Genomic DNA, 27,058 nt, shown 5'->3' on the forward strand with positions numbered 1-27,058 from the left:
ATATATTATAAGTATACTATAAATACTATAAACATTATATATATATAAAATGTTGGAGGGAAAGAAAACTGTGATCATAATAAGTGAACAAATGGGGAACTTAGCAGAGAAATTGAAAAGAAAGGAAATTTTAGAACAAAAAGTACAATATCTGTATGGGCTTCACAGCAGATTGGAGGTACCAGAATAAAGTGTTAGTAACCTAGAAAATCTGTCAAGAGAAATTACTCAATCTGATAAACAAAGAGAAAAAAAATATTGACAAAATGAACAGAGTTTCAGTGACCTGTGGGACAATATCAAGATGCTTAGCAAACTATGATTTGAGTCTCAGAAGAAAAAGAGAGAACAGATAGGGCGTAAAAATAGATTAGAAGAAATAATAGTTGAAAATTTCCAAGATTTGATTAAAAATAAACCTACAGATCCAAGAAGCTCGATAAATCCAATGCAATGTATGTACAAAGAAAACCAAAAGAAGGCATATCAATAGCTGAAAACAAGAATAAAGAGGAAAAATCTTAAAAGCAGTTATAGAAAAAAAGATACATTATATACATCATATGGAAGGAAAATGTTACGGATTATGTCTGATTTCTCTGATGAAAAGGTGGAAATCAGAAAACAATGGCTTGACATATTTAAAGGTCAGAAAAAAAAAAACTTCAACCAGTAATTCTAAAACCAGCAAAAGTGTTCTTCAAGAATGAAGGTAATGACTTCAAACTATTCTACAAGGATACAGTAACCAACACAGCATGGTACTGGTAAAACACACACACACACACACACACACACACACACACACACACCCCAAACAGACATATAGAACAATGGAACAGAATACAGAACCAAAAATAAAGCCACACAACTACAGTCATATGATCTTCAAAAAGTTGACAAAAATAAACAATGAGGAAAGGACTCCCTATTCAATAAATGGCTCTGAAATAGCTGGCTAGCTACATGCAGAAGAATGAAACTGGACCCCTACCTTTCACTATATAAAAAAATTAATTGAAGATGGATTAAAAATTTAAACATAAGATCCTAGGGAATCCTAGAAGAAAACCTAAGAAATATTATTCCGGACACAGGCCTTGGCAAATAATTTATAACTAAGTCCTCAACAGCAATTGCAACAAAAACAAAAATTGATAAGTAGAACCTAATTAAATTAAAGAGCTTCTGCTCAGCAAAAGAAACTATCAACAGAGTAAGCAGACAACTTATAAAGTAAGAGAAAATATTTGCAAATATTTATTGAAAATATTTGCAAACTGTGCATCCAATAAAGATTGAATATCCAGAATCTATAAGGAAGTTAAACTATTCAGCAAGCAAAAAAACAACCCCATTTAAAAATGGGCAAAAGACATGAATAGACACTTCTCAAAAGAAGACACATAAGTGGATAAGAAACAAGAGAAAATGCTCAACATCACTAATCATCAGAGAAATGCAAATCAAAACTACAATGAGATACCATTTCACACCAGTCACAATGGGTACTATTAAAAAGTCAAAAATTTACAGATTTTGGTGAGATTGTGGAGAAAAGGGAATGCTTATACACTGTTGGTGGGAATGTAAATTAGTACAACCTCTATGGAAAACAGGATGGAGATTTCTTTAAGAATTAAAATAGGACTACCCTTTGATCCCACTATTGGTAATCTACCCAATGGAAAAGAAATCATTTTATCAAAAAGACACCTGCCCTTATATGTTTGCTGTAGTATTTTTAAAATGTGGTTTATATATATAGACCACATGGTGTGTATAGACTATGGAATACTACTCATCCATTTCAAAAGATGAAATCATGTCTTTTACAGCAACATATATGGAACTGGAGGCCATTATTCTTAATGAAATAACTCAGAAACAAAGTGAAAAACTACATCTTCTCACTTTTAAGTGGCATGTGAACACACAGACATGCAGAGAAAAATAGACACTGGAGAATCCAAAAGGTGGGGGGAGCAGGGGTTGTATTAGCCCATTTTCACACTGCTGATAAAGACATACCTGAAACCGGGAAATTTACAAAGGAAAGAGGTTTAATGGACTTACAGTCCCACGTGGCTGGGGAGCCCTCACAATCATGGTGGAAGGCAAGGAGGAGCAAGTCACATCTTACATGGACAGCAGCAGGCAAAGAGAGAGTTTGTGCAAAGGAACTCCTCTTCTTAAAACCATCAGATCTTGTGAGACTTATTCACTATTGTGAAAATAGCAAGAGAAAGACCTGCCTTCATGATTCAGTTACCTCCCACTGGGTCCCTCCGACAAACGTGGGAATTGTTGGAGTTACAATTCAAGATGAGATTTGGGTAGAGACACAGCCAGACTGTATCAAGGGTGAAGGATGAAATATTGCTTATTGGGTACAATGTGCACTCTTCAGATGATGGATACACTAAAAGCCCATACTTCACCACTGCACAATATATCTATGTAACACAACTGCACTTGTACACCTAAATCCAAAAATATAAACAAAATTTTGGAAATGTCCCAGTTTCAATAAAAAATCATTCATCATTCAAAAAACCAGGAAGATTATAAAAAAAGACAACTGACAATATCAACACCAAGATGAGAGATGTCATAGAATGACCTAACAAGGATTTTAAAGCAACAACCATAAAAATACTTAATGGCAATTACAAACATTCTCAAAATGAATAAAAACATAGGAAGTCTCAGTAAAGAAATAGAAGATATAAAGAAGAATAAAATGGAAATATTAGAGCAAAAAATAGAATAATCAAAATTAAAAACTCAATGGATGAACTCAATAGCAAAATGAAAAAAGAAGAATGAGTAAGCTTGGAGAACGATAAAAATTACCCAATCTAGACAAGAGGGAAAAAATAGCCTGAAAAAACAGAACAGAGCCTTACAGATATGTAGGATTTTTTTTTTTAAAGATCCAATGTTCATATTATTGGAGTGACAGAAGGAGAAGAGAAAGAGGGTAGGGGGAAGAAAAAGAAGAAGAAAAAAAAAGAATTCAAAGACATAAGGGTTGAAAATTCTCCAAATTTGGTAAAAACAAAAAACATAAAGCAACAGATTCAAGAATCTGAGTGAAATTCGAAGATAATAATTGCAAATAAATTCACACCAAGGCACATCATACTCAAACATCTGAAAACAAAAGACAAATAAAAAAATCTTTAAAGCATATATCAATAGGGAAAAATAAATTCTAATGATAGTGGTTTTCTCATCAGAAACCATGGAGGCCAGAAAGAATGGGCACAATATTTTTTAAGTGCTAAAAAAAAAAAAAAGAACTATCAACCCTAAATCTTACATCTGGTGAAATTCTTCTTCAGGAATAAAGTAGAAATAAAGACATTCTCAGACAAAGAAACTAAAGGAATTTGTGGCTAGCAGAGCTACTCTTAAAGAATAAAAGAACTTCTCTAAGCAGAAAGAAAATAACAAAAGAAGGAACCTTGGACCATCAGGAAAGAAGAACACAGTAAACAAAACTATAGGCAAATAAAATAGACATTCCTTCTCCTTTTGAGTATTACAAATGATGTTTGATGGTTGAACCAAAATTCTAGCACAGTCTAATGTAATTCTCAATGTAAGAAGATAAAATAATACATTTTATTATAAATGGGAAGGGCAAAGGGCTATAAAGGGAAAAGAAGGTTTCTGCTCATCACTCAAACTGGTAAAATGTTGACATCAGTAGATTTTGATAATGTATGTATTCATAATGTAACACCTAACACAATCACTAAAAAAGCCATATGAAGATATACAATAGAAAACATTATAGCCGGGCACGGTGGCTCACACCTGTAATCCCAGCACTTTGGGAGGCCAAGGTGGGCGGATCACCTGAGGTCAGGAGTTCGAGACCAGCCTGACCAACATGGAGAAACCCTGTCTTTACTAAAAATACAAAATTAGCTGGGCATGGTGGTGCATGCCTATAATCCCAGCTATTCGGAAGGCTGAGGCAGGAGAATTGCTTGAACCCGGGAGGCGGAGGTTGTGGTGAGCCAAGATTGTGCCATTGCACTACAGCCTAGGCAACAAGAGCAAAACTCTGTCTCAAAAAAAAAAAAAAAAAAAAAAAAGAAACATTATAGATAAATAAGAATTCTAAAAAGTGTTTAGGTAACCCAAAAGCAGGTAGGAAAAAAACAGACAAGCCAAAAACAGAGAAAAAGAAAACGAAAAATAAAATGGTCAACAAGCTCTAACATATCAATAATCACGTTAATTGTAAATGGTCTAATATACCAAGTAAAAGATAGAGATTGGCAAAGAGGATTTTTTTTGAAAAGACTCAACAATATACTGTCTACAGGAAATTTGCTTCAAATATAATTATATATATAAGTTAAAAGTAAAAGGATGGAAAAAGATAGGCCATGCAAATATTTTAAAAAAGGAAATAGGATTGGCTATATTAGAAAAATAAACTTCATAGCAAAGAATATTACTGGGGACAGAGCAGGACATTATATAATGACAAACGTGTCAATCCACCAGAAAGACATAGCAATCCTAAATGTGTATGTATCACCCAATAGAACTGCAAAATATTTGCAACAAAAAACAGAATAACTGAAAGAAGAAATAGACAAATCCACAATTATACTTGGAAACTTCAATACTGCTTTCTCAATAACTGATAGAACAACAAGAAGAAAATCAGGAAGGATACTCAACACCATCAATGAACAGGATCTAACTGACATTTATAGAAAGCTCTATAAAACAACAGCAGAATACACACTCTTTTCAAGTATTCATGGAACATGTACAAAACAAAGCACATATTTGGTTATAAAACATCCTAAACATTTTACAAGAACTGAAACCAAACAAGTACGTGCTCTGTCCAAGATGGGAACAAACTAGAAATCAAAAATAAATAAAAAGATAACAGGAAAATCTACAAATATTTAGAAACTAAACAATACGCATCTAAAAGTCCGTAAGTCAAAGAGGAAGTCTTGATGAAAATAAAAGACTTTAAAGTAAGTGGAAATAATAATATAACATATAAAAATTTGTGAGACATTGCTAAAGCACTGACTGGAGGGAAATTTGTAGCACTAAATGCTTACATAAGAAAACATAAAATCTCAAATCAATAATCAAAGCTTTCAACTGAAGAAATTAGAAAAAAGAAAAGCAAAATAAACCCAAACAAGCAGAAGGAAATAAATAATAAAGATCAAAGTAGAAATCAATGAAATTGAAAACAGAAAAACAATAGAGAAAACCAAACAAAAAAGCTGGTATTTTTTAAAGATCAATAAACTGACAAACCTCTAGTAAGACTGACAAAGATAAAAAGAGAGAAGGTATAAATTACAAATATCAAGAATAAAATGGGAAATACCACAAAAGATGCGGTAGACATCAAAAGAATAATAGAATACTACAAACTCCTCACAAATTAGACAACTTGGATGAAATGAATTAAATCCTCAGAAAACAAACTACCACAACTCACACAATATAAAATAATTTGACTAGTCCTATATCTGTTTAAGAAAGTCAAATTCTTGACTTAAAACTTCTTCAAAAAGGAATCTCCAGGCCTGGATGAGTTCACTGGAGAATTTTACCAAATGTTTAAAGAATAATTAATATTAATTCTACATTGTTTCTTGTTATCTCAACAAGAAACAAAAAATAATAATTCTACAAAACATCTTCTAGAGAATAGAAGAGGAAGGAATACGTCCCAACTCATTTTATGAAGCTAGCCTTGTCATACCAAAACCAGACAAAACCATTATTTAAAAAAGAGAAAACTACAGACCAATATTCTTCAAGAATACAGATGCAAAAATCCGTAACACAACATTAGCAAATTGAATTCTGCAATGTATAATATAAAAAGACTTCTAAAACATGCTCTAGTTTACTCCAGGGATGCAAGGCTGGATTAAAAAAATTAATATAATCCATTAAAGTAACAGGCTAACAAAGAAATATCACAGGATGCTATCAATTGATGGAGAAAAAAATTGACAAAATTCAACACCCATTAATAATAAAAATTCTCAGATTACTAGGAATATCAGGGACCTTCCACAATATAATTTTTAAAAATCTATTGCAAACCTACAGTTAACATCATACTTAGTGGTGAATGACTGAAAGCTTTCAGTGCAAGGACATCCACTCTTACCGTTGCTATTCAACATAGTGCTGGAAGTTCTAGCCAGTGTAACAGAGCAAGAAAAGGAAAGACAAGACACATAGATGAGAAAGAAAGAAATAAGACTTTTCCTCTTTGCAGATGGCATGATAGTCTACCTAGAAATCTTCCAGAATAAGTGAGTTTGGCAAGATCACAAGATAGAAGGTTAACATGCAAAAGTCAGTCATATTTCTATATACTAGGAATGAACATGTGAAAACCAAAATTTAAAATACAATTCCATCTATAACTGCTAAAAAAAATAAAATACTTAGGTATAAATCTAACAAAACATGTGCAGGCTTCGTATACTGAAAATTTTAAGACAGCTGATGAAAGAAATCAAATAATATGTAAATAAATGGAAAGATGTTTCATATTCGTGAACTGAAAGACTCAGCATTTTCGTCAGCATAGTAAAGATGTCAATTCTCCTTTAATTAATATACAGGTTTAATGCAACTCCTATCAATATTATAGCAATATTTTTGTAGACATGAACACAGTTATTCTAAAATTTATTTGGAAAGGCAAATGAACTAGAGTAGCTAAAACAATTTTGAAAAAAAAATAAAGTAGGAGGACTCACCCTGCCCAATTTCAAGAAATTCTATAGTTACAGTAATCAAGACTGTGTGATATTGACAGAGAAACACAGATGAATAGAACAAATAGAGAACCTAGGGCCAGGCGCAGTGGCTCACGCCTGTAATCCCAGCACTTTGGGAGGCCGAGGTGGGCGGATCATGAGGTCAGGAGATCGAGACCATACTGGCTAACACGATGAAACACAGTCTCTACTAAAAATGCAAAAAATTAGCCAGGCATGGTGGTGGTCGCCTGTATTCCCAGCTACTTGGGAGGCTGAGGCAGGAGAATGGCGTGAACCTGGGAGGCGGATCTTGCAGTGAGCTGAAATTGCACCACTGCACTCCAGCCTGGGCGACAGAGCGAGACTCCGTCTCAAAAAAAATAAATCAAATAAATAAATAAAAACAAAATAGAGAACCTGGAAATATAGGCACAACCAACTTTTAACAAAAATCCAAAAGCAATTCAAAGTAGGAAGGATAGTCACTTAAGTAAAATGCACTGGAGCAACTGAACACCCATAGTAAAAAAAAAATGAACCATTTGCTTTTGTGTGTGTGTGTGTTTTTTAAGAGATAGAGTCTCACTCTATCACCTAGGCTGGAGTGAAGTGGTGTGATCATAGCTCACTGCAACCTTGATACCCTGGGCTTAAGCAATCCTCCCACCTCAGCCTCCCAAAGTGCTGGGATTACAAAAAAACGTGAACCTTATACAGAAACTAATTCAAAATAGATCACAGGCTAAATGTAAAATTATGAAACATTTAGAAAAAAACATAGGAGGGGGTAACATAGGAAGATCTTTGTGGTGATAAACAGTTCTCTCTCTTGATTGTAGTGGTGGTTACAGAAATCTACACAAGTGATAAAATTATATGGACTTGCAAACACATTGCATACATGTCAAATTCCTCATTTTGATATTATACTATTATTTTACAAGATATGACCATTGGGAAAACTGGGTGAAAGGTACATGGGATCTTTACACTTTACAATTACTTCAGAATATATAAGTATGGATGTACAAATGGATAAATGAATGAATGAATGAATGAGTAAATAAATAAATGTGCAGGTGAAATAAAGATAATTTCAGATAAACAAAAACTGAAAAAAGCTGTCACCAGCAGACCTGCACTGTAAGAAATGCCTAAAAGAAATTATTCAGGAAATAACATCAGTTGAAACCTCAAATCCTACAAGAAGGAAGAATATTTTAAGTGGTAAACATGTGGATCTTAGCAGTGTATAGTTTTCTTCTCCATTTCTTTAAAAAACAGATGACTTTTAAAAGCAAAAATTATGACTCTGAATTGTGAGATTTATAATGTATGTAAAAATAAAATATATTAAAACAGTAACACCAAGGACAGGAGTGAGGAGTAAGGGGAGGTATGAGTGTTGAAAACTTGTTTCATTTTATATGAAGTCATATGAAATCTACTTTTAGTGGACTGTAACAAGTTAAGGATGTAACAAGGAAAGCCAATTAAATGAAAAATAAAGATTTCATTAAATGAAACACTAAAAAATATTCATTTAGCACAAAAGAAGGCCAAAAGGAGAAACACAGATGAAAGAAAAAGATCGGACAAATAGAAAGCAAATAGTAACATGGTAGACCTACATTTAAATATATCAATTATTACATTAAATGTATAGAATCAAACACTAGTTGCTATAGTTTGGATATTTGACCTCTAAACCTAGTGTTGAAATTTGATCCCCAATGTTGGAGGTGAAGCCTAATGGGAAGTGTTTGGATCATGGGGACAGATCCCTCATGAATGGCTTGGTGACATTCTCGTGGGAATGAGGGAGTTCTCAATCTTAGTTCTCATGAGGACTGGTTGTTGAAAAGAGCCTGGTCCCTCTTCCACTCTGTCTTTTGCCTTCTCTCTTGACATGTGATCTGCACACACCAACTCTCCTTTGCCTTCTATCATGATTGGAAGCTTCCTGAGGCCCTCACCAGATGCAGATGCTGGTACCATGCTTCTTGTATAGCCTGAAGAACCATCAGCCAAATAAACACCTTTTCTTTATAAATTACCCAGCCTCAGTCATACCTTTACAGCAACACAAATGGATAAAGACACTAACTGATTTAATTAATTGGTTGAATTAATTAATTAAAAGACATATGCAACTGCATTAAAAACACAAACTCCAACTATATGCTGTCCATGAGAAGCCCTCTTTAATATATAGACTATAGATATTTATCATTAAAGATTATAAACACATACACCATGTAAAACTTAAGAATAAGAAAGCTACAGTGGCTATATTAATATCAAAGTAAACATCAAAACAATGACTAATGTCTGAAATAAATATGACATATCAGAATTATTAAAATTTGTCAAGTCCTTAGAACAACATAACAATCCTAAATGTGTATGCATTTGGAACTTCAAAATACATAAACAAAACTTACAGAACTAAGGGAGAAATGAACAAATCCAGTAGACAAAAAAAGCACTAAATATATATAATTTTTCTCCCAAGACTTTCAACCATCTTGATCTAATTAACATTTATAAATACTACCTAACAACTGTGGAATGCACACTCTTTTCAAGTGTGCATGCAATGTTTGCCAAGATAGACTCTGGCCATAAACAAATCTTAGTAAATTTCAAAAGATCAAAATCTTACAGACTATATTCTCTGACCTCAATGTAATTAAATTAGTAATCCAACAAAAACAAGTACTTTTAAAAGTCCTAAAATAACTGGAAATTAAACAACACATTTTTTAAAGTGTATTCAAGAAAAAAAAATCACAAGGGAAAAATTTTAAAGCAATAATATTAAACACTACTGATTGAGATTTGTGGCATTCAGCTAAAACAATGCTTAGAGGAATACTTACAATTTTAAATGATTATATTAGAAAAGAAGAAAGGTTTAAAAATAATTACTTAAATTTATATCTTTAAAAGCAGGAAAAAGGAATGCAAATCAAGCTCAAAGTAAGCAGAAAGAAATAAATAATGATGATTAAGTCAGATACCAGTGAAATAGAAGACAAAGAATTTTAAAAACCAGCAAACTAAAAATGTGTTTCTTTGAAAAGAGTTATTATATACTGCTAACAAGACTTAGCAAGAAAAAAAATCAGAGGAAACACAAATTATCAATATCAGGAATGAAAAAGGTAACTATCACTACAGATCCTACAGGCATTAAAAAAGAATTCTACAGGCATTAAAAAAGAATGAAAGAGGTGACATCACTACAGATCCTACATGCATTAAAAGGCTGTTAAGGGCATATTATGATCAATGCTTTGCCAACATATTAGAAAATACTGTTGAGGAAAATACTGTTGGTGTGTGCATATTAGAAAATGTTGAGGAAATTCCTTGAAAAACACAATTTTCCAAATTGGCATTATGAAACAGAATATCTGATTAGCCCTCTGTTTATTAAATAAATTGAATTTTTTATTAATCTTTTCCCACAAACAAAACTAGGCCCAGATAAATTTCACTTGTCAGTTGTATCAAACATTTAAAGAAGAAATACCAATCGTGTACAAATGCCATCAAAGCATAGAGGAGGAGGAACACTTCCAAATCATTTTGAGTCCAGCATAATCTTGATGCTGAAACCTGACAATGACGTTACAAGAAAAGAAAGTTACAGAGCAATATCTCTTACGAACTTAGATGAAAAAATTCTTAACAAAATGTAAGAAATTGGTATTTTTGCTAACATTCATGACTGAATTAGGTTTATTTGAAATAAGGGCCGGCCGCCCCATCTGGGAAGTGAGGAGAGCCTCTGCCCAGCCGCCACCCCGTCTGGGAAGTGAGTAGCGTCTCTGCCCGGCCGCCCCGTCTGGGAAGTAAGAAGCACCTCTGCCTGGCCACTGTGCAATCTTCCAAGTGTGAAGTGACAGCCTTTCTGCAGGTGTACCCAACAGCTCCGAAGAGACAGCGACCATTGAGAACAGACCATGATGACGATGGCGGTTTTGTCGAAAAGAAAAGGGGGAAATGTGGGGAAAAGAAAGAGAGATCAGATTGTTACTGTGTCTGTGTAGAAAGAAGTAGACATAAGAGACTCCATTTTGTTCTGTGTTAAGAAAAATTCTTCTGCCTTGGGATGCTGTTAATCTATAACCTTACCCCCAACCCCGTGCTCTCTGAAACATGTGCTGTGTCAACTCAGGGTTAAATGGATTAAGGGCGGTGCAAGATGTGCTTTGTTAAACAGATGCTTGAAGGCAGCATGCTCCTTAAGAGTCATCACCACTCCATAATCTTAAGTACTCAGGGACACAAACACTGCGGAAGGCCGCAGGGACCTCTGCCTAGGAAAACCAGAGACCTTTGTTCACGTGTTTATCTGCTGACCTTCTCTCCACTATCATCCTATGACCCTGCCACATCCCCCTCTCTGAGAAACACCCAAGAATGATCAATAAATACAAAAAATAAAAAATATAAACATGCAAAAAAAAAAAAAAGAAAGATGGGATAAAACTGCTTCTAGTATTTTTCCTTATATGGGAATTCCACAGGCCCTGACTCTGGGAGACCCTACTCAAAAGATATTTAGATGGCACAGGGCTGTAGTCCATGTGAAAGGATGTATATGTAAAAAGCACAGGCTGAGCCCTGAAGAACAAGGCCTTGCCATTTGAATGGGCCTCCAAATCAATCTACAACAACCACATCCCCTAGATCTTCTTTAGTACCAGAATAGAACAAAGCTGGCAAGGAATTGGTAAATAATCTGGTTAAAAAATGGTATTAATGGTTGCTCAATAAATATTTGTTTAATTAATTAATTGACTAATTCAGAATTACTGAGTAAAGTCCTAGTAGTGGAAATTTCCCTGATTGAAGGAGTACTCCTCAGGGGCAATGTTACTAACATGTTGGACAGGGCAGTTCCTGCTGAATGGGCTGTCTCATACATTGTAAGACACTCAGTACTCTGGATTCCCAGGCCTTATATTTCAATGGCATCCCAACAATACATCATGCAAAAATATATATACGTTGTATATACCCTCACACATTTTCATGCTTTCTGTGGTGGGCAGCACTACTGGGAGTTAAGAACCAACATTCTGGCCAATGCATTTAGGAAAAAGCAGACCATAACACAAAGCAGGCCGCAGTAGGAAAACAGTACATTTTCCCTGAAACTTCACACAGCTATTGTTTTAATCAGTGGCCTCCAAAAAGGACTTGCACATCCCAGGAGATGAACAAGACATTGGCTGGGGTATCAGTAAATACAAATAACTTCTATTTATTTTTTATTTTGTCTTTTAAAAAAGAAAGAACAGAGATGAAGGCAGAGCAAGATGGCAAAACAGGACTTTCCAGTGATTGTCCCCTACAGAAACATCAATTTGAACAACTGTCTACACACAAAAATACCTTCACAAGAGCTAAGAAAACCAGGTGACAGATCACGGTACCTGGTTACAGCATAACATGAGGGTATAAAGGATAGTTTTACCTTACCTGCATCACCCCTCCCTGAACCCCAGGCAGCACAATGCAGAAAAATACCACTATCTGGGCAAAAGACAGGGAAGAAAGAATAGGACTTTACCTTGGACCCTAATACAGGGCCTGACACAGGAAAATCCAGCAGCAGGCAGATCCACATGGCCCTTGACTGCAGGCCGGTACTCGTGGACTAAGCCTCTAGATCTATCCTGGTGCCAAACAGGAACCCATAGCTGCTGTGAGATGAATGCAAGCTCTAGCCCTTATCACCACTGGCTGACTACAGTGATCATGGACTAAAAATAACCCACAGTGACAGGCAGGCCTCAGCCGCCATAGGCTTTAGTCGTGCCTCTGTGTGGCACTAGCCTCAGTGGCCATGGACTTTGGGTGTGCCCCAACACTGTATCAGCCACAGCAGCCATAAGAATCCAGCCCAGTGCTGTGCCAGCCTTGGTGGCCATAAGATTCTAACCCAGCACTGTGCCAGTCATCATGGTGGTCCTGGGCTTAGGACACCCCCTAGTGCTGCAATGTCTGTAGTGGTCACATGCTTAGGGACCACACCAGATGACTTGCCCAGAATCTGTGGACAGGGTTACTAATGAAGGATATTCCCAGACAAAGCCAGATGGCAAAGACTGGAATAAGCACCTGCTTCTTTAATGCAGACATTGATGTACAACCACAAGGATCAAGAACGATCCAGGAAACATGACATCACCAAATGGACATAGTAACGTGCTAGTGACTGACCCTACAAATATGGAAATGTATGAACGGCCTGACAACATTTTCAAAGTAGCTGTTTTAAGGAAGCTCAGTGAACTTCAACAAAATACAGAGAAACAATTCAACAAAATAAGGAAAACCATAAGTTACCAGAATAAAAAATGTAAGAGAGATTGGCATGATAATAACAAAACAGTAACCAGGGAGCTGAAAAATAACTGAACACAAAGAAAAATGCAATAGGGAGTATCAACAGCTGAATTGAACAAGCAGAAGAAAGAATCTGGAATTTGAAGAGAAGTTATTTTGAAAATATACAGAGCAGAAAAAATAAAAAAGAAAAAGGGAATGAAGAAAGCTATGGGACTTATGGGAAAGCATCAAAAGAGCAAATGTTCAAAAGGGAGTAGAGAATGATAAAGGGGTAGAAAGAGTAAAGAAATAATAGCAGGAAACTTTCCAAACCTGGAGAAAGATATAAATATCTGGTTACAGAAAGGTCAAAAGTCTCTAATCCTCCAATCCAATCTAAATAAGACTACCCCAAAAGATATTATAATCAAACTGTCAAATATCAAAGACAAAGAGAGAAAGCTGAAAGCAGGAAGAGAAAAGAAGCTAGTAACATATAAGGAAGTTCCAATATGTCCAGCTTCTCAGCAGAAATTTCACAGGCCAGAAGAGAATAGAATCATATATTCAAAGAGCTCAAGGAGAAAAAAAAAAAGCCCTGCCAATCAAGAATTCTGTACTCACCAAAGCTGTCCTTCCCAAATGAAGGAGAGATAAAGACTTTCACAGATAAACAAAAGCCGAGAGAGTTCATCACTACCAGACCTGCCTTATAAGAAATGCTAAAGGGAATTCTTTAAGCTGAAAGAAAAGGACACTAATGAGTAACACAAAAACATCTAAAAGTATAAAACTCACTAAGTACACAAATTCAGAATACTCTAATACTGCAATGGTGGTTTTTAAATTACTTATATCATTAGTATAAAGATTAAAGGACAAAACTATTAATAATAATAACTAGAATAATTTGCTAAGGGATGTGCAATGGAAAAAGATATAAATCATATCAAAAATTCAAAATTGGGGGATAGAGTTAAAGTTTAGAAGCTTTTTGTGATCAAAATTAACTTGTTATCAGCTTAAAATAACTTCTTATAACTATAAGATGGTTTTTGTAAGCCTTGTGGTAATCACAAAGCAAAAACCTATAATAGATACACTAAAAATAAAAAGCAAGTAATTAAAACATACTACTAGAGAAAAATCACTTAATCACAAAGAAAGAGTAAGAAACAAAAAAGGATCCACTAAACAACTAGAAAACAATTAACAAAATGGCAGCAGTAAGTTCTTACTTATCAATAATTACCTTGAACTTATGTTCAAGGACTAAATTTTCAATCAAAATACACAGAGTGGCTGTATAAAAAACAAGATCCACCTATATGCTGCCTACAAGAGATTAACTTCACCTGTAAGGACACACAGACTGAAAATGACAGGATAGAAGCAGATATTCCTTACAAATAGAAACCAAAGGAGAACAGGGGTAGCTATGTTTATGTCAGATAAAATATATTTTAAGTCAAACACTGTAAAAAGAGACAAAGAAGGTTATTATATAATCAAAAAGGGGTCAATTCATCAAGAGGGTATAAAAATTTCAAACATATGCATCCAATCTAATTAATAATTAAGAAAATATTAATAGATCTGAAGGAAGACATAGACTACAATGCAATAATAGTACAATAATAGCAGAGGACTTCAGTATTGCCCTTTCGCATGGACAGATCATCCAGAGAGAAAATCAACCAGAAAATGTTAGATTTAAACTGAACTCTAGACCAAATAAACATACACAGAACATTCTACCCAACAGATGCAGAATACACACTCTTCTCAACTGCACACATAATATTATCTAGGATAGCTCATATGTTAGGTCACAAAACAAGTCTTACCAAATTTGAGAAGACTGAAATCGTATCAAGTATCTTTTCAGACCACAATGGTATAAAACTGGAAATCAGCACTAGGAGGAACTTTGGAAAATTAACGAATACATTGAAATTAAACATGCACCTGAATAACCAATGGGTCTATAAATAAATTAAAAGGTAAATTAAAATATTTCATGGGCAAATGACATGAATAGACATTCCCAAAAGAAGATATACAAATGGCCAACAAACATACGAAAAAATGCTCAACATCATTAATCACTGGAGAAATGCAAATTAAAATCAGGATGATACACCACCTTACCCCAGCCAGAATGGCCATTAATAGAAAGTCAAAAAACAATAGATGTTGCCATGGATGTGGTTAAAAAAAGAAAAAAAGAATGCTTATATATGGGAATGCAAATTAGTACAACCTCTATGGAAAACAGTATGGAGATTTCTTAAAGAACTACATGTAGATCTACTATTTTATCCAGCAATCCCACTACTGAACTACTGAGTATCTACCAAAAGGAAAAGAAGACAATGGTCTTAAAAGGACACCTGCACATGTATGTTTCTCACAGCATAATTCACAACTGCAAAGATATAGAGCCAATCTAAGTGCCCATCAACCAATGAGTGGATAATGTGGTAGAAGAAAATGTGGAATATTACTCAGGCATAAAAAAAGAATGAAATAATGTATTTTGCAGCAACTTGGATGGAGCTGCAGGCCATTATTCTAAGTGAAGCAACTCAGGAATGGAAAACTAAATACCAAAATGTTTTACTTATAAGTGAGATCTAAGCCATGGGTATACAAAGGTATACAAAGAGAGTGGTACAATGGAATTTGGAGACTCAGAAGTGGGGAGGATGCGGTGAGGAATAAAAAACTAAATATTGGGTCCAATGTGCACTGCTTGGGTTACAGGTGCACTGAAATCTCAGACTTCACCACTATACAATTCATCCATATAACCAAAAGCCACTTGAACCCCAAAATCTATTGAAGTAAAAAAATTTATTAATTAAATTAAATTAAAATATTCCTTGAGACAAATGAAAATGGAAATACAACATAACAAAACCTATGGGTACAGCAAAAGCAGTCTAAGAGGAAAGTTTATAGCAATAAACACCTACTTCAAAAAATATATATCTCAAATAAACAACCCAATGTTGCACCTCAAGGAAGTAGAAATACAAAAACAAACAACTTTAACAAGTAGAAGGAAGAAAATAATAGCGATCAGAGCAGAAATAGAGAATACAAATACATAAAAATATCAATAAAACAAAGAGATAATCTCTTGAAAAGATAAACAAAATAGACAAACCTAGAGCTAAACTAAGAAAAAAAGAGAGAAGACTTAAATAAAATCAGAGGTAAAAAAGGAAAAATTACAACTGATGCCACAGAAATACAAAGGATCGTAAGAGACTACTGTGAACAATTACACATGAACAAATTAGATAACCTAAAAGAAATGAATAAATTCCTGGACACATACATTCTACCCAGATTGAATTATGAAGAAATCTAAAATCTGAACAAACCAATGAGTAAGGAGATGGAATCAGTAATAAAAAATCTCCTGGCTGGGCATGGTGGCTCACACCTGTAATCCCAGCACTTTGGGAGGCCGAGGCAGGTGGATCAGCTGAGGTCAGGAGTTCGAGACCAGCCTGACCAACATGGTGAAATCCTGTCTCTACTGAAAATACAAAAATTTGCTGGGCATGGTGGCACATGCCTGTAATCCCAGCTACTTGGGAGGCTGAAGCAAGAGAATCACTTGAACCCAGGAGGCAGAGGTTGCAGTGAGCCAAAATCGTGCCACTGCACTCCAGCCTGGGCAACAGAGCAAGACTCCATCTTTAAAAAAAAAAAAATCTCCCAGCAAAGAAAAGCCCACGACTGAATGGCTTCACTGCTGAATGCTACCAAACATTTAAAGAAGAACTAATACCAATTCTTCTCAAACTCTTCCCAAAAAATTGAAGAGGAGAGAATATTTCCAAATCCATTCTCTGAGGCAACATTACCCTGACGCCAAAACCATGCAAGGTCACAACAAAAGAGGAAAACTTACAGGCCAATACCCCTGATGAACATAGATGCAAAATGCTCAGCAGAATATTAGCAAACCAATTCAATAACACATTAAAAAGATCATTCACCATTATCAAGTGGGATTCATCCTAGAAATGCAAGGATGGTTCAACATATGCAAATCAGTAAATGGGATACATCATATTAACAGAATGAAGGACAAAAAACTACATAATCACTTCAATAGATGCAGAATAAGCATTTGACAAAACTCAATATCTCTTCATAATAAAAACTCTCAACAAATTATGTATAGAAGAAATGTGCCTCAACACAGTAAAGGCCATATATGACAAACCCACAGCTAACATACTGAATGGCAGGAAAGTTGAAAGATTTTCCTTTAACATCTGGAAGAAGAAAACGATGCCCACTTTCACCACTTTTATTCACAACAGTACTAGAAGTTCTAGCCAAGGCAATCAGGCAACAGAAAGAAATGAACAGCATCTAAATTGGAAAGAAAGAAGCTAAATTGTCCCTATTTGCAGATGACACAATCTTATACAGAGAAAATCCTAAAGACTCCACTAAAAACCTGTTAGAATTAATTAACAAATTCAGTAAAGTTGCAGACTACAAAATTAACAACAAAAATCAGCAGTGATATACATGCTAACAGCAAACTATCCAAAAAAGTGTAAAAGGAAACCATTCCATTTACAATAGCTACCAAAAACAAATAAATAAAGTACTTAGGAATAAATTTAACTAAGGAGGTGGAATATATCTACAAGGAAAACTATAAACATGGATGAAATTGAAAAGACACAAATTTAAAGATATTCCATGTTCATAGATTGGAAAGATGAATACTGTTAAAAATATCCACACTACCCAAAGTGCTCTACAGATTTAGTGTAACCCCTAACAAAATACCAATGACATTCTTCACAGACATAGAAAAAACAATCCTTAAATTTGTATAGAACCACAAAGAAAGCCAGAATACCCAAAGCAACCTTGAGCAAAAAGAACAAACCTGGAGGCATCACATTACCTGGCTTCAAAATATACTACAAAACTATAGTAATCAAAACAGCATGATACTGGCATAAAAACAGACACATAGATCAATGGAATAGAATAGAGAGCCAAAAAATAAATCCACATATGTATGTACAGCCAACTGATTTTTGACAAGGGTGCCAAGAACACACAATGGGGAAAGGACAATCTCTTCAATAAAAGGTATTGAGAAAACTGTATAGCCACAGGCAGAATAACAAAATTAGGCCCTTATTGCCACCATATACAAAAATCAACTCAAAATGAATTACAGACTTAATTATAGGATCTGAAAATATGAAACTACTGGAAGAAAAAGGGAAAAGATCTATGACATCGATCTGGGCGATGATTTTTTGGATATGACCTCAAAAGCACAGGCAACAAAAGCAAAAATAAACAAATCAGATTACATCAAAGTAAAAAGTTTCTCTACAGAAAAGGAAAAAAATCAACAGAGTAAAGAGACAACCTACAGAAATAGGGGAAAATATTTGCAAACTACACATCTGAAAAGGGGTTAATATCCAAAATATTAAAGGAACTTAAATATTAAAACTAAACCTGGTTTTTAAATGGACAAAAGTCCTGAATAGACATTTCTCAAAATAAATCATACAAATGGCCAACAGGTATATGAAAAAAATGCTCAGTATTACTAATGGTCAAGGAAATGCAAATCAAAACCACAATGAGATACCATTTCACTCCTGTCACAATGGCTAATATCAAAAAGATAAGTGTTGGCAAGGATATGGAGAAAAGGATACCCACACACACTGTTGGTGGGAATGTAAATTAATATAGCTATTATGGAAAGCAGTATGGAGGTTCCTCAAAACGCTAAAAATAGAACTACCATAAGATCCGGCAATCCCACTACTGGATATGTATATCCAAAGGAAATAAAATCAGTAAGTGAAAGAGATATCTGCACTCTCTTGTTTGGTGCAGCACTATTCACAATAGCCAAGATAACGAAATCAACTTAAGTGTCCATCAATAGATGACTGGATAAAGAAAACATAGTATATATACACAATTAAATACTATTCAGCCATAAAAAGGAAAGAAATCCTGTCATTTGCTACGTGAACGAACCTCAAGGGCATTATGTTAAATAAAATAACCAAGGCACAGGAAGACAAAAACCACATAACCTCACTCATGTGGAATTTTAAAAAGTTTATCTCATAGAAGTAGCGAGTAGAGTGATGCTTATCAGAGGCTGGGGTGGTTGTGGCGGTGGGAATCAGGAAGATGTTAGTCAAAGGATATACCACTACAATTAGGACACCTAGTCAAGAGATCTATTGTACAGTATGGTGATCATAGTTAATGATGATGGATTGCATTCTTGAAAAACACAGAAAGAGTGGGTAAGTGTTCTCGCCACAAAAAATGACTATATGAGGCAATGCATTTGTTAATTAGCTAGATACAGCCATTCACAATGTATACATTCTTCAAAACATCGTGTTGTACATGATAAATACATACAGTTTTATCTGTCAATTTAAAAAGTAAAAAAGAAAGGATGAAATTAAGCATTATTTAATACATGGATTGACAATTGTACGTCTACTTAATACACATATATTGGGGGCACACGTGCAAGCATTTTCTACTGATAGGGATATAAGATCAAAGCAAGCTCAGAGACCTGTGGTTTTTGAGGGGCCTTCAGAGCTGATGCAGCCACCTCCACCTCAAAGGCTAAATGGCAGCATGCTGGTTGTTTGTGAGTACTGTACCTTCACAATGTGGGAATCCGATCTGTGACAAAATCTGTTTCAAGGTCAATTTGTTGCTCTTAAGCCCATGCAGTTGAAGCCATTTCTCAGATGAAATGAGACTCTGCTCAGCCAAGTCTGTTTTGGTGTTAATCCATCCCTCTTGCCTCTGCAGCTGCTGCTCAGAGATGGTAGAAGATGGGCCTGATTTCTCCATCTCTGAATCAAGATGTAAGTCACAGCAAACTCCTGTAAGGGCAATCATAAACTCAGACTTCCTGAAAACTTGGAAATCATCTAACGCCAACAGGGGATTGGCTTAACATAAATTATAGTACACCCATGAAGTGGAATGCTATTTATCAATTAAAATTATACATGTATATTTGGTGGAAAAGAGGACAGTCACATTAATTGCTAAGAGGTATCCATAAAGTTCAATATTCAAATATATATATATATATATAAAAACTTCTAGAAAGATATTCTGTAACAGGTTTAGAGTAGTTTTCTCTGTGTGGTGGTAGTATGTGTGGTTTTTGCCTTTTCTATATTGTTTAAATTTTTGCATTATTTGAATATTTCTAAAATGGGGTTTACTTTGTTTTTGTTGTTGTTGTTGTTGTTTGTTCATTTGTTTTTGAGAAGGAGTCTCGCTCTGTTGCCCAGGCTGGAGTGCAGTGGCACAATCTAGGCTCACTGCAACCTCCACCTCCCAGGTTCAAGCAATTCTGCTGCCTCAGCCTCCTGAGTAGCTGGGATTACAGGCGCGTGCCACCATGCCCAGCTAATTTTTGTATTTTTAGTGGAAATGGGGTTTCACCATGTTGGTCAGGCTGGTCTCGAACTACTGACCTCGTGATCCGCCCGCCTTGGCCTCCCAAAGTGTTGGGATTACAGGTGTGAGCCACTGCGCCCAGCTGGAATTTACTTTTATAATCAGAAAACTGCAAAGCTCTTCCATTTTGGAAAAAAATAAACACTAGCCCCAGAACCTTCACTACACATCTGTATTCCAATAACAATCACACCTGACATTTTGTGCCCAATGAGGATGAGGAGGATAAAACTCTGACAGGTTTTTACCTGTCGAACAGGTGTAGTGGCTAATTGGGAGCTGGTGGCAGTTGGGAACCAGACCACAGCTCAGCCCAGCTGGAATACATGTATCCACTTTCTGAATGTTTTATTGTCTGGGGCTTTGCTCTACAATTGGACTTAAGCATTCTGGCCCATGTAGCCATCTGTTCTGGGATCAACTGGACCCAAGGCCATATGCAACATATTAAACTTAGCTAGACCTGCCTAAATATAGCTAGTGTATACAAGAGGAAAGGATGGGGCCAAACTATAATGCAATCTTAACCCGCTCACCACAAATGGGCAGGGCCTGGTGACCTGGAGGAAGTGTAGAAAGTTCTGCTTACTTCCGTATCCAGAATTCACAATGCATGTAAACTGATACCCTTAATTGTAAAACTTTTTAACAATGAAAATAGGTTCTTTCCCTATTTCCTAAAAGTTTCACTGTCATGACATGGAAATTCAGTCAAACACAAAAATCAGTTGGACCAAGTCAGGGAGGTTTTATAAAAAGGAGTTAGAAGTATTATCATTAGCAAGCACTTATTTAACATCATGTTATGTGCAATTTACATTTAATCCTTATAATAACCTCATGAGGTAGGTACTACTCTGATTTTCATTTTACAGATGAGGAAACCAAGACAGAGAGGGGTTAATTAACTTGTCCACAATCTTACAACTGGTAAGGGGTGGAGTTAAGATTCTAAACCAGGCCATTCAGCTCCAGGATCTGTGTTCTGTGATCTTTAGTGTAATAGAAGCAATGCAACAACTTCCATTTGTTGGTCCTTTTATACGCACTAGCTCACAGCTTCTTCATAACCATATCAGTTACTCATTATTAACACGCCACTTACATGTGAGGAATCGCAAGCTTCGAGGATTTAAAGAACTTGCTCACAGGTTCTGCCACAGCCAGTGAGAAAAGCAGGAGTCAAAGCCATTTCTTAACCACTCTGCTATCTTTACAATTAACCTCCTCCAGCCAGGTCTTATGGGACAAGGCAATCTGCATTCCAGTAGGACTGCATTCTAGTAGGGCCCTAGGTCCTCATCCGGAACGCTAATCTTTATTCTCAGAGCTCAGACTCAATAAGCTTCTTGGCTTATCACTCTCAAACTTTTAAAGATAATGAGGCTGGGTGCAGTGGCTCATGCCTGTAATCCCAGCACGTTGAGAAGATCGCTTGAGCCCAGGAGTTCGAGACTACCCTGACCAACATAGTGGAGGACTCATCTCTACTAATTTTTATTTTTAATTAGCCAGGCATGGTGGTGCATGCCTGTAGTCCCAGCTACTCGAGAGGCTGCAGCAGGAGGATTGCTTGAGCCCAGGAGTTCGAGGTTGCAGTGAGCTCTAATTGCACCACTGCACTCCAGCCTGGGCAACAGAGCAAGAACTTGTCTTTAGCGAGACTCAGTCTCAAAAAAAAAAAAAAAAAAAGATAATAATTTCCATTTCAAGGTTTATGTGAATTTGTATTGTCCACATATGTTGAGTTGCAAAGGTATACAAATTATTATTGGTGAAGATCTGGCCTTCTTTCTACAAAGGCTCATTTTGATGAGAATATTGCAATATTACTTGGAGAGCATCACATAGGAGTGGAAAAGTTTAGAATCAAAACTCAGTATAAGCCCATTCTGCCACTTTAAGGTGATTCCACCTCTCTAGGATAGTAATACCACCTGCACACCCTAACTCCCAGGGCTATTCAAGGAACAACTGTGCTAATGTATAAGTTATGCGTGGATAAGCACTTTATATGTTGGAAACAGCTATGTGCAAATAAATGATCTAAAAGTCATGGTTCTTTAGTCGTTGTATTTTGTTTCATGAGACCCACTTTCATCCCAAGCACTTTTTATCCCCAAGTCTCCAATCATACTAAGCTAGAAAGTTTAGAATCACAGAACATGAAAACAAGGGCAGACTAATATGCCTCAACTTGTTTTTGAAGATCTATCCACAAAGACTGGGGCTGAAAGAAAGTCTTTTAAATTTGGTCAGTTGTTCCAAGAAACAAGAAAGGGAAGCTCAGAAGAAACTTTTTTCTTTACTATTTCATCATTTCCGGTTAATTTTTCTCTTCCCTGAAACACACCCACCTCCTACAATATTCTTGCTGAAGGGAGTACTAGGTTTAAAAGGGAGCACTTTTACATAAACTGCCCTAATAAGATTTTGTAAAGTGGATTTGGGAACCTTAAAGAGGGGTTCAGAATAGTCACAGGTGTTGTTTTTAAGCTAAAGGGACATGTTTTTGATCCCCAAAAAAGGCAATCAAAACTTCTCCAGCAGAGCTAAGGTGCACGCCCCAGTCCCTTTTGCACTCATATGACTTTTAAAAAATTAATTTTTAAAAAAAGTGTAATTGGCTCTACTGGATCTGAGAACCTGTACAGTTCAGTCTGATTCAGATCTTACCTCCAGGGTTTTGTAGCCTGAGAATATTTGTATTGTCTGAAATACAAATGGAATATTTGTATTGTCTGGAAAAAAAAAAAAAGGAAGGAAAGGGGGAAAGGGAGAAAAGCCATCTCCCAACAGAAGGAATTGTTCCACTCAAGTGGGATAGGAACTGTTCTGTCAGAGCAAGGAAGCCTGCTGCGAGCCGGGTCGTAGCCCCCTTCTCCCCACCCCACCCGCACTAGCACCTCCAGGTTGGTCTCAGATGGCTCTCCTATGCGGACTGTTAGCCTGCAAGTCTCATTTCAAATGCTGCCTCTGCCATTAAGCCTCCCCGAAACCCCTTCACAACCTTCTGCAGCCCCTCCCTGGGAAAACCCTAACTTTCACTATGATACTTTATCACTAAGGTCTTAGGCACTTCAGGCTTGTCCTCACTAGACTTAAAGACAGTTCAATAACTACGGAGACAAACTACAGGAAGATTCTCAGCACAGGGCCTCATACACAGCAGGCACTTTGTGTGAGAGTTGAGATGAATAAAACTGATCACTCAGAGCTACTAAGAGAATCCTGATTTTGTTCAAAGAAGGCAAATATCCACAGTGTTAATAAGGCTAATATCAGGAAACAGCTCTTTTAAAAAAGGGATATATTGGCCGGGCACGGTGGCTCACTCCTGTAATGCCCCCTTAAAGTGCCAAAGTGCTCTCTTGGCACTTTGGGAGGCCAAGGCGGGCGGATCACCTGAGGTCAGGAGTTTGAGACCAGCCTGGCCAACATGGTGAAACCTCGTCTCTACTAAAAATACAAAAATTAGCCGGGCATGGTAACACACACGTGTAATCCCAGCTACTAGGGAGGCTGAGGCAGGAGAATTGCTTGAACCCAGGGGGCAGAGGTTGCAGTAAGCCAAGATTGCACCATTGCACTCCAGCCTGGGGGACAGAGCGAGACCCTGTCTCAAAAAAAAATAAAGGGGGATATATTATTTTCTGATAAAACTATGCTATTTATTTATTTATTTACTATTATTCAGAGTTTCCTCAGCTGAGGTTATTATAAATTGGGGAACCAAGTAACCCAGAAGTCGGAAACAACAACATACCGGAGTTGAGCATTGCCCTAAGTTTTAGAGGCCATCCCAAGAACCATACATAGAGTTTGGATAGGAAAGTATTTCCTTAGAAGAAGGAGGAAGTGTAAAAGGAAAAACAAGGAAGTGAAAGTCTGAGCTGAAGATGTGGGCAGGCAAAGCTTTGGGGAAAATAGAAAGGTTAAGCTGGCAACTGTACAAGGGCCCCGTCTACTGGAAGCAGATGCTCCTGGGCTGCCCTGGGCGACAGTCTTGTGAAGTCAGCATGCCCTCAGAGAAAAGGTCCTATGTGCTCGGAGGTTCAGGGACAGTGCAGGGTTGAGAGTCCATTAATCCAGTTTAGACATTCAATAAGCTTCTAGCTACTTTATTATCAACACCCCAAACTTCCTATACCCCTGTTAGTTTCTGAAAAAGAAGTCTGGGCTAGGTGGATATATATCTTGTGATTTAGGTGAATTTGTGAACGATGACTTTTCCAGGAAGAAAGGAAACTGGGGCGAAGCTTCATGATGGATCCTGATGCAACTCTTCCCCAGAAACCCTTAAACCTCCTCCCATTTTTTCTGCCCTTAAGGGACAAGGCTTGGCTGTGATCATTGGCTCAAATAATGTGGACAGAGACAAGGATATTGAAACGGACTGTCCCACGGTTGAGAAAATAGTCAAGAAGGCAATATCTGAGAATAATTGGAGTGCTTTAGGAGGAAGGTCATTGCTGAGAAGAAACAGAGCTTCCAAGAAAATGAAAGGAAAAGCTCTACCAAATGGAAACTAAATCTACTTATTAAGTCTTATTTCCATATAAGGAGGGTGAAAGAAACTGATATGATTGTGAAACCAAGTAAGTGTTGCTTTGGCTTTTAGACTATACATATTTATCCTTATGTTCAGGAAATGTGTTTCTTCTGGTTCCCATGTTCCATCCAAAGCCCAGGTGGACTTCATCACCTTGAACTGCTGGCCTATGGCATAGACAGAAACTAGGAAAGCCGCTTTTCCACCAGAGCGGCTGGGCGTGGGCTCGGGTGAGGTGTGATGGAAAGAGCTCTAGAGTAGGAGGGGTCGGTACCTTGACCCTCGGCTTGCCCTGGGTAGCGGACGATTAAGTGGGCCAGGGCAAGTCACCGAGCTTTCCTGGTAGTTTCCGCATCTGTAAAGTGGGCGTGTAGTCCACCTCAGAAATGGCATTTTTCCAAGACTTCCCTAGGCCGCTTGTTGGAAGGCTCGGCACCTCGGCGGCTCTCGCGCGGCAGGCATCGCTCCCACACTTACTAGGCAATATGTCGGGTGGAAGACGTGGCGGCTCCCTCTCAGCAGCCACCCTCCCATCCTCCCGGGCCCGCCTGACCCGAGAGGGCGGGCGAGGTAAGCATCCCGCTGGTGGATAAGGCAGCGATTCCGGCGGGCGAAGGCTGCGCGCCGGGGGCGAAGGATTCCAGCTGTTCTAGGCCTCTGTGACCCGCGTCTCTGGTTCCAAGCGCGGTCTGTTGACGACGGCGTCTCCGCGGTTGCCTGGACACGGCCAATCACAGCGCGGCTCCTGGAGCCGGCCCCGCCCACAGAGCGCGCCCTCACTGGGGCGATGGCTGCGGACCGTGGCCAAGGGGGCGGGGCGCCGAGGCAGTCACCGAGCCAGGTGCGGAAAGCCGGCGTCCGGAACCACCCGGGCCGGGACGACCTCCACCCCAGACCCCCAAACAGAGGCCACGCTAGAGGGACAGGGCGAGTGGCGTTGCCCCTTGCGCCTACTGTCAATGGGAAAATTAACAACAGCGGAGAATATGAATGAATGAATTAATTAATTAACAAACAAATACACTGATGAGCTGGGGTAGAAATATAGGGTGCGAGCAGACACGGGAGGAAGGCGCCAGAGGCCGAGGAGAGGCGAGGAGACTGCGGGAAACGCTACAAACGAACTTCTTTTCATACTTTTCAGCAGAGCATTGACCCCTGTGTAGTTTTAATTTTCACCTCAGCACTGTCAGGCGATGCTGTCTTCCTTGCACAGTTCAGAGAAAGACGCTTTAAAAGAGGTGGGGCAGTTCGTTGTAGCTCAGCCACTGGACGTGGGCGGAGCTGAGACAGACAGAAGGGACAGGGAGCTGCAATTTTGCAATTGTGGAGGCAGGGGCTGCAGTTGCCAAGAATATTCTTACCTGTTTGACATGAATATTTCTATAGGCATTATTTTCTCCATTCAGCTTTGTTTTTAACCTTTGTTTCAGTGTTACCTTATCAATTAAGCAAAAGGCTCTAAATATATTCCTATTTTTCCAGTCACCAGGAAATAAAATTGTGCTTATGAAAAGTATCTTTAAAGTCTTAATAAAAGACCCCACAGTAAGTATTGTTTTTAGGGTATTGGGATAGTAAACGATTTTAGATTTTAAAATTATAGAACTGACCAGATCATTTGCAGGTTTTTCAAAGAACTAATAAAACATAGTTAATGTTAGAACTGAGTAATTCTGTCCCCCCCAAAAAAGTCTGCTTCATCCACAGGAATTTATTTCTCCTGCATTCTTTTAATGCCTCTATCATTTAAAAAGTACTGAAAGATTTCATTCCATATCACAAATCATTCCTGGCAGTTATTAGTTTATATATGTTTGGCCCTGCAAATGAAACCTGCCAT

General features: G+C 37.3%; 1 protein-coding gene across 14 annotated transcripts in view; it reads right to left on the reverse strand.

Moving 5' to 3' along the window:
• Window positions 1-25,934, reverse strand: part of VWA3B (von Willebrand factor A domain containing 3B) — a 225,676-nt gene extending 199,742 nt beyond the window's left edge. For 12 of the 14 annotated variants that reach the window (XR_010149071.1, XR_008546486.2, XR_008546484.2 and 9 more), the window contains exons 1-2: window positions 25,693-25,934; window positions 19,847-20,074 (exon numbers count right to left, since the gene is read on the reverse strand). Coding sequence is in view for 7 of the 14 variants with exons in the window: in XM_054678679.2 (XP_054534654.1) it covers window positions 19,847-20,042 (196 nt within the window). In the remaining 7 variants the exon portion in view is untranslated. The remainder of the gene's footprint in view (window positions 1-19,846; window positions 20,075-25,692) is intronic. The other 2 variants (XR_010149070.1, XM_063788980.1) reach the window with 1 other exon arrangement.
• Between the last annotated feature and the right edge of the window lie 1,124 nt (window positions 25,935-27,058).

The sequence above is a fragment of the Pan troglodytes genome, chromosome 12, assembly GCF_028858775.2.
Source record: "Pan troglodytes isolate AG18354 chromosome 12, NHGRI_mPanTro3-v2.0_pri, whole genome shotgun sequence".
In the NCBI taxonomy this organism is placed as follows: Eukaryota; Metazoa; Chordata; class Mammalia; order Primates; family Hominidae; genus Pan; species Pan troglodytes.